At 35.1% G+C, this 9,679-nt stretch overlaps 1 protein-coding gene across 1 annotated transcript in view; it reads right to left on the reverse strand.

Moving 5' to 3' along the window:
• Positions 1 to 9,679, reverse strand: part of SPAG16 (sperm associated antigen 16) — a 1,218,973-nt gene that overhangs the window by 364,050 nt on the left and 845,244 nt on the right. The window contains exon 15 of the mRNA XM_006891956.1: positions 9,289 to 9,415. Within this exon, the coding sequence (XP_006892018.1) occupies positions 9,289 to 9,415 (127 nt within the window). The remainder of the gene's footprint in view (positions 1 to 9,288; positions 9,416 to 9,679) is intronic.

Here is a 9,679-nt window from a genome sequence, read left to right on the forward strand (position 1 = left end):
GTCCTTGGAGAGGGACATCATGCTTGGGAGGGTAGAGGGACAGTGCAGGAGGGGAAGACCCTCTATGAGATGGATTGATTCGGTGACTGGGGTAATTGGGATGGGTGTGTCAGAGGCAGTGCAGTTGGCACAGGACAGAGCAGGGTTTAGGGCTGTTGTGCATAGGGTCGCTATGGGTCACAAATGACTCGATGGCATATAACAACAACAACAACATAATTGTATAATTCAGCATGTTGTTGTTGAGTTCCATCGAGATGGACATGACTCATTGTGACCCTAGGAACAACATATCCAAACACTGTCCCATCAGCGCCGTCCGCCTGCCTTGAGCCCACTGCTGCAGCCACTAACTAGAGCAATCTTTCTTAAGAATCTCCCACTCTTTCACCTAATCTCCATCTTTATAAGAATAATGACCAATTCTAAGGAAAATAGCCTCTCCTAATAATATGACAAAGGCATGTGAGATGAGGCTTTGTCATCTTTGTCTCTAAGGAGCACTCTGGCTGCACTTTTTCCAGAAACATCCATCTATTCTTTTACAGTCCGTTCACAAGATCAAAGGCTACAGCTTCAATAGGGATTACATCTGAACATCAAGAAAAGATTTTTATCACTGGGCCAACACCAATACACTATGATAGATAGGTAAAATATTTAAATGGTAACAATGTCATCTTGCTTGAATTCACAGTAAAAACTCTTGGTACCAGCAGTCAGGAGATCACGAGGCACACTGCACTGGGAACATCTACAGTCAGTTCTTGTTAGGTGCTATTGGGTTGAGTATGGCTCATAGAGACCTTGTGTACAACAGACTTGAACCCTGTCCTATCCTGTGCCAACTTCATCATCTCTGACTCACTTAAACCCATTGCTGTAGTTGACCATGTCCATCTGTCTTGTTGGGGGAGAATGTCTTCCTTGTCAAATTACTGAAGAGCAATGTGATGCCCATTTGAAAAATAAAAAGCACGTGGCTGTAGTCTCTTCAATCATTTGCTGTACATCTGAAAGTTAGACAGTGACTACAAATGAGAGAAATAGTGAGTACCAAATGCCCCATGTACTGCCAAAAGAACAGATTGCTCTTGCAGAAAGTGAAGCCAAAATCTTCCTTGGAGGATAACAAGCTTTGTCTCTCATACTTTGGGTATTTTGTTAAAAGAGGCTATTCCTTGGACAGGGACATCATACTTGGAAAGGTCAGTAAAAGAAACACCTTTAACCAGATGGATTGACCCAGTGACTACAACGACTGGCTCGAACTTGTCAGAAATGATGATGATGGCACAGGATAGGAAGGTTTCAGATGTGTTGTTATAGGGTAACTAGGAGTCAAACTCAACTCGAAGGCACCTAACAGCAACAGCCACACGCAGCTCCGCAGGAGGAACATGCAACAGGCAGCTGCAGAAAAGACTCACAGATTTCAAACTCCGTTGATTCCTGCTAAACTGTCCTACATGGTTGCTATGAGTCAGAATCTACTCAATGGCATTGGATTTTTATTAGTTGGTGAAGTAGACATCTAGCAACAAATGGAACATTATGCAAGGTAAGAGAAAAGAAAAAGAAATCAGTCGTAATCAAAATTCAAATTAGATTGCACCTATTAATGCACTTACTTGGTCAGTATAATAGGAGATTCCATGTTTATTTCTCCAGCTCTATATGTTGTTGTTGTTATTATGTGCTGTCGAGTCACCTGCAACTCATAGCGACCCTATGTACAACAGCCCTAAACTCCTCTCTGTCCTGTGCCAATCGCACTGTCTCAGACACTCCCATCCCAATTATCCCAGTCACTGAATCAATCCACCTCAAAGAGGGCCTGCCTCTCCTGCGCTGTCCCTCCACCCTCCCAAGCATGATGTCCCTCTCTAAGGACGGGTCTCTCCTCACAACATGTCCAAAGTAAGTTAGACGGAGCCTCAGAATCCTTGCCTCCAAGGAGCCACCTGGTTTAACCCTTTCCAGGACAAATCTGTTTGTTTACCTAGCATTCCATGGTATCCTCAGTACTCTTCTCCAGCACCACAGCTCAAAGGCATCAATTCTCCTTCTATCCTCCTTGGTCATTATCCAGCTCTCTGATGCATAACAGGTGCTAGCCAGCTCTATATACTATTACAGAATCTTAATAACCCATAGGGAGCTCTGGTTGCCTAGTGGAAAGAAGCTGCACTGCAATCGTGAAGGAAGGCACGCAATATAAGTCCATCAACTACTTTATGGGAGTAAGATGAGCAGTCTCCTCCTGTGCAATGAACGGTTTCTGAAAACTGCTAGAGAGTCAGCTATGGGTCAGTCCGGACTTGATGGTACACAACAACAACAACAATAACACAGAAAATATATCCTATTATGTGGAGAAAGTTATACAGTTTGCAACTTTCTCAGGACTTGAAAATGTAGGTGTATTGTTTAAATTTCCTTTTTAAACTGACCTTTGTCTTTTTATCACTGTATCTCAGAACTTAAAACAATGTCTGACATATGGGAAGCCTCCACTAGAAATCTGATAAAAAAAGAATTACATAACTTCCATTATTTGACTAACAAAAATAGAAGAGTGGAAATCATAAAATTCTGAACAGAAACCTGGTGTGTGTGAAGTAGAATGTGTATCTATTACTGCACAGCTATTTATCACACTCATTATTTTACGCCATCACAGTGGTGATTTCCATTTGACCAGTCTACTACTTACCTGTTTTACTATTTTTGTTCCTTTTTCTAAATTGTTGTGGTGAAGTGCACCACAATGGCTGTTACATAAAAAGAATTTTTAAAAAGTTTATCTTTTTATTTCTAAGCTTCTAATATGACAAGTGAAAAGATATTCCTGAGCTCAATCAGATTTGAGTACATCATCTTTCAATATTGCTTGAAATTCAATTTTAGTTTAATATAGTTGCAAGTTATCTTGAGTACGAATGTGCACCCTTGAAGTGTAGTGGGCTATTTATTTGGGGTTTATCTGCACTTCTGTTGAACTGCAATAAAGATTATCCTATTAGAAAGTATAAGGATCAGAGATTAAAGATGGTTTTCCAATTTTGTATGCACACTTTCTTTTTGCCATAATAAGAAAATATACTTAGTCTACTTGACATTGAGCCTTGTGGTATATATGGATTACAAAGTTTAACTTCATTATTTTTTTAATCCATATGTAATTAGATTAAAAATACTTTTAAATACAGTGATTGAGAGTCTTTCAGAAAATTTGGTCAAATCATGGCTTTTTAAAAAAATGAATATATTCTCCTTGACTAATATGTAAAACTGTCACCATAGTTCAGAATGACCTATGCAAGCATGTAATTTTTGTTACACTTACAAAAATGCAGGCAGAGCTATTTATTTATATGGAATGTTTTAATACCTAGATAAGATTAATATTTAGTTGATAGTACAATCAGTTTATCATACTTGTTACAAAAATATGTATCTCTTATAGCTTCTTTATTTAACATGATGAAATAGGATTTGGCACCAGCATGTTAATTGATCATATTCAAATAATTACTGCAAATTTATTTGAAATATTTTCTTGCAAGGATACTACAAAATAAATCTTCACTAAGCCTGATGATAATACTTTAAAATTTACTCTTAATTGGATATGTGTCATTTTTGTTTATCTATAACTATGTCATTAAACTTTGCAAAGGTAACTTTTTAAGAATTATTTTACTGTGTAAGAAAAAGAAAAAAGCTCCTTTGATCATGTACCCCTGTATTGTTCCACATCATACTTTTCTATTTCTTCAAGTACAACTGCTTCTGAATGCTAATAAAAAATTATAACTCAACTTATTTTTTGAAGTGTAGAACAGAATAAAGACAGAATCTTTATGCTGCCTAAGTAATTGCAGTTGCAATAGTAGATTGTTGGTGATAGGTACTGTCAAGACAGAATTGACTCATAGCTGATCCTCCAGTGGGTTTTCAGAGGCAGTAAATTGAACCAGAGGAAATGTCCTATCTTTCTTGGACAGAACAGCTAGTGGATTGTAACCTCACGGCTTTGAGGGGATAGTGCATCGTAAGTTACCAAGATATCTCCTGCTCTGATTTCATCAGAATGGGCCATGTATTAAAGGAATTTGATCTAGTTATTACATTTACAAAAATGCTGCAAAAATTTTTATTGCTCTAGAAAGTGAACTACGATCTTGAGTGTGGAAGAACAACAGGTTAATCTTAGTAACACTGTTCATTTTTAAGTTTGAGATTCATTTTTAAAAATGGATTTTTGTGTAACATGGTTTTAACTTTCTGAATCAAAGAAAAATGAATTCTTTGGCTTATATTTCGGTATATTACTTATTCAAATATTAAATCCTGTAAAAGAGCCCTTGAGTTTTATTTTATATTATTATCTTTATCTCAGAATATTATATCCTGATTATGGAAAATTCAGTAAAGATGCAGTATTAACTATTTTTTGACTTAGATTGTGGATACAACTGATGAAATCACTTACTCCAAATAACTCATTTTATAGATGATAAAGTTGAGGCCAACAGTGTTTATGTGCTCTGCACTCTTTAACACTACAAATCACATGTTATGTTGTTGTTGTATACCATTGTGTCAAAAGTGACCCATAGTTGACCCTCTGGCAGGTGTTCAGATTGTCCATCCTTCTCCCACAGAGCAGCTGATGGATTCGAACCTTGTGACTCCAGGATTGCAAAGTAGCTACTTGCCACTAGGCCATATAAAAATAATAATATTTAAAATAACTTCATAGAGAGAGCTCAGATGGCCTAGTGAATAGGAAGTTATGCTACCAAGCCAAAGGTGAGTGATTTTAATCTGCAGCCCTCAGGCTTTGTTATGATTGTTTTGGTCAAACATTCTTCTAAATGGAACAGCACTAGTCTGTCCACTTACTGCGCAGAGGTAAATTATGGTTGCTGTGATGCTAAACACTGTATCACTTATGTGTCAAATGTGATCATGATGACCCATGGTGGGCAGTGTTTGGTGGAGTTCCCTAATAAAAACAAGCTTGGAAGCAGGAGTGGCATCCACTTCTGAAATAGCTTGCCTCCAGAAACCCTATGAACTTGGAGAAAAGATGAAAGTTATACGAGTGTTCAGGTCTTTCATTCATAGGGTCGGTATGACCCATGACTCAACGGCACCTAACAACAAACAATATATATTTCACTATACTTTTTTAAAAATCCATTACTCTCATTCATATTGTTATTTCATAACTTGAGTGTATTGCACATTTGTAAAGTTTTGATCTTTTAATGTGATAATAATTTATTTGATGTGGTTAGCTACTAATCAGATTGGACAAAGCTCATTCATGGCTGTAATACCTAGTACAACTATGAATATCAGTTCTAAACAAAATAAAATTTTGTTAATATTCATTTGATAAATTTTTAGTGTGCTTCCATTATTAGTAGTATGTTATTCCCCATGTTTGCTTAGAAGTAAATAAAATTGTTTCTAGTACAGACTAAGAGACAATCAATGTAGTTAAAGTTGTGTTTACACATAAAGTATAAAATCAGTCCCAATCAATATACAAAAGTTTTTTTCTAGTTAACACATAGAGTCTATGATTTAAAAACAAACAAACCCTTAGGCTTTACAGAAATATAAGAATATGTGAATTTATGAATTTGCATATATAATTAAGGGAAATCCTAGTAGCATAGCAGATATAAGAGTCGGTGCTAACAAAATGTCAGTGGTTCAAATCCACCAGCCCCTCCACCAGAGAAAGATGAAGCAATTTATTCTCACTAATATTTACATTTTCAGAAATCACTTTGGAGGGCTGTCATGAACTGCAATGGACTTCAGAGAATAGAATTTTGTAAAGAATTAAAGCTTCTAAATATCTTTAAATGTGAAGCTCATCTTCTACTCATTGGTATGGAGTTGGAATGAATTTATAGCTGACCATCCAGTGGGATTCTGAGGCTAGAAACTGTACAGAAAGAGATTGCTTCTATTTCTTTCATAGAGCTACTTGTGGATTCGAACTCCCACACAGGTACTTTAAGGTAGCAAACCAATTCCCTATGGACTAGCCCATCAGAGCTCCCTCAACTCATAATGTTGAGATGATTAAAAGAGAAGACATCTTGCTAAGTTCCTAAAGCATAGTATATCTATACTAGAAATTACTCCTAGACTTGCATCAAGGGAGCTGCATAACAGGATTTACCTCATCTCCTCTGTGTTGTTTGTTTTTTCTCAGTATCTTACCAACAGTTAACCAGTGTTCCCACCATTCAAGTAGACCTCTTGCCTCAGAGGTAATTATTACACTTTGTCTTTTAAATGTAAAACAATGCCTTTATTAATAGAAAATTCTATGTCAGTTATGAACCACATTGGTTATTTAGTTATGTTTTTAAAAAATATTTTGGGGCCAGATGTTTTTCACATTTTTTCTATGGAGTCTTTTACTGCCCTCCAAATTTAGCACTTTGATTGTGGTTCTGCCAGTGTAGAATATTTTGGGTTTCCTCCAAATAGGGGAATCTTGGCCCATTTAGATATCTGATACTGAGAAGTTTTCTACTGGAAAGTCCCCATTTGGCTCAACATTCAGTTTCTGCATTTTCTAGAGAAGTGACTTCTTTGCAAATGATTCATTGGAATTATCTTTTACAAAGGAAGGAAAAATATTGCCAAACGACAGAAAAACGATGAAATGAGAGATGTAGAAAACTATGAGTAAGTATAAATTCTCATAAATCACTTTTATTATTCATACCATTCAATTCCGTTTCCATTTTGTAAAATAGCAATACATTTTAAATGATAAAACATATAATTTTGATTATGCCAAGAGATGGATTATTTGGATAGCTAATATTTGCAAAAATGTATAGCATTATGTTACAAAGAAACTCTCTGATAAATGGAAATTAAAACTTTTCCCTTTAGAAAAAAATGGGTTATAAATATAAAATTGTGTGTATACACAGATTATCTGAGTTTTCCACAAATAATAGAGACAAAAAAATTATAGTGTAAATAATATTATTTCATATGTAGTTTCTCTTTTAAATGTATGAGAGGCTACTTTTTTTATAGTAGTATAAAGTTGAACTCCAGGTGATGTTTCATACAATTTTAAGGATGTATAGATATATAAAATTTACTATGTATATTGTGTAAAGAGTAATAGTGGCCTAGCGGGTAAGAAGCTGCAGTATCGATGTCAAAGCAAATGGTTTGAATCCACCAACAACTTTATAGGACAAAGAGGGACAATCTTAAAGCCTCTGAAAAACCCATTTGGACGGTAAGTTTGTGTCAGTTCTGACTTGACAACACATAATAACATAAAGATACTATGTATTTGATATAATTTTGCTTTGTAGTTAAGCTCTTAAATTATGTTTAATATTACACAAATAGGAAGTTTTGGGCATTTTCTTAAATTACGGTATTATGCTTTCACAAGGCACCTCATAGAATATTGCCTTGAGCATATAACTTTCTCACCAGTATGCTGATTTATTTCTCTCAATTGTGGAGTGAATTAAATAATTGCTAAGCCCTTTTTCTTTAAGCTTTACCAAAACCAGGAAAGAAAATAATACATGATAGAAAGTTTTATTAAAAATTTCTTGCCGTTATATGCACATTGCCTCTTCTAATCCACATAAGACAGCCTGCCTGCCTGCCTGCCTTAGAGTTGGCAATGCAACTCCTCCCCCAGCTGGTCATTGTAACATTGCAAAACAATTTTCGTTATTTCTATAAAAAATTTATTTGAGAAAGATTAAATAATTTAAGTAAAGTATCAAAGGCGGTAAAATATGATTAAACCCAAGTCTCTATTGTCCTTTGCACATCTATACATTTCATATATATATGAAAAATGCCTTTTCAAAAGGAAATTCCAGAAAGTATCTCAATTAGTGAACCATTTTTATAAATTCACATTGACAATATTTACTTACACTGTGTGTTGTGTACTATAGAGTTGGAACCAAACCAGAGCTGACCCTCTGATGGGTTTTCAGATGCATTTAAGCACAATGACTATATAGTGGTTAATTTTATACACATAAATATTTAAATCAAATGTAGTAAACAATAGTTTTATCCTTAGAATGCTATCTCTACTATATTTCTATAAACCAGTCCCACCAAATATGCTGAACTATTAGGACTGCAATTGCTCCCAGTATGCCTGCTAAACACTTTGACACTGATGCATCAAATGTGTTAATGGTTACCCATGGTGGACAGTGTTTGGTGGTGCTCCCCTATTAAAACAAGCTTGGAAGCAGGAGTGGCATCCGCTTCCGAAATAGTTTGCCTCCAGGAAGTCTATGAACTAGGAGAAATGACGAAAGTTAAACAAATGTCCAGGTCTTACATTCACAGGGTCGCTTTGAGTCATCTATGACTCAACGGCACTTAACAACATTTAGAAATAAAAGATTATTTTACACACACACAATTATTGTCAGCCCTAATCTTTACCATTTGTTTATAACAAACAGGGCAAATATTTTTTAAAAACCCTCAAAAAAATCTAAGCAGGTTAAAGTATGTAATTTTAAAAAAAGTTTTATTTTCCAATATAAATACACATTGTTAAGGCCTTTCATAGATGGTACAGACAAAACTGTATTTTTAATTTTCTAAAAAGACAACTGGAGTCACTACATGGCTATTAACACCAGTCGCCTCACTGTTCATCATTAGTATAGATAAAATAATTAATCTGATTTATAAGGTAAGGTTGTCATGGAAATATAGCAAACACAATCAAATAGCAATGTTAAAGTAGGCAGAATATATAATTGAAACAAGAGGGATTATAATTCAAATCGTTTTAAAATATGTGAGATATAGAAGCATTTGATTACTCTAAGACTGAAAAATTTCATTTAAAATAATATTCCAAATTGACTTTTTACATAACTTTCTTCCTATTGTTCATCCCTAGGTATGGCTCTTTCAGACAATTCAACTCTCTTACCTGGAATGATAACACTCAGGAGTTCCAAGGCTCTTCAAGGAACTTCTCACGTGTGATTGGAATTGGCACGTAATTTGTTCATACATAGTTGTTCTTTAAATAATTGATAAACGCAGTTCTTTCATGAAATGTGTGACATAAGATATATGATAAAATATCATAATAGAATGGTCAGAATAAAAATTTATTAAGAAAAACACCTCATAAAACTGTAAATGTAATAGAGAAATAGTTTTAAGACAAATTTTTAAGTTGACATCTTAGTTATAAGTGTTCAATAAAAACTATCCTACCTGTTGAATCAAAATTGACCTCATTTCCAGGACTTGGACCCAAATCAAGAGACACAACTGGCGAGAGTTTCCGAAAATCCCACAACTTTGTAACCCCACAGGCATCACAGGATGCTATCATGTGGCCCTTCAAAGAGATACAATAAAAACTATGAGTATACACGTACACATAATATGTATCTGTATTTTTATGTATCTCAAAATACAAAAGATGGGTAGAGAAGCTGTGGTATATTCGCACAATGGAATACTATGCTGCATTGAAAAACAAGGAACTCACGCAATATTATTCAAAATGGGTGAACCTGGAGGACATTATGCTGAGTGAGGTATCTCAGTCACAAAGGGGCAAATGCTATATGGTGCCACTGTTGTAGAATGAGGCTGGCAT

The sequence above is a fragment of the Elephantulus edwardii genome, unplaced genomic scaffold (genome assembly GCF_000299155.1).
Source record: "Elephantulus edwardii isolate Elephantulus edwardi_28Jun2011 unplaced genomic scaffold, EleEdw1.0 scaffold00106, whole genome shotgun sequence".
In the NCBI taxonomy this organism is placed as follows: Eukaryota; Metazoa; Chordata; class Mammalia; order Macroscelidea; family Macroscelididae; genus Elephantulus; species Elephantulus edwardii.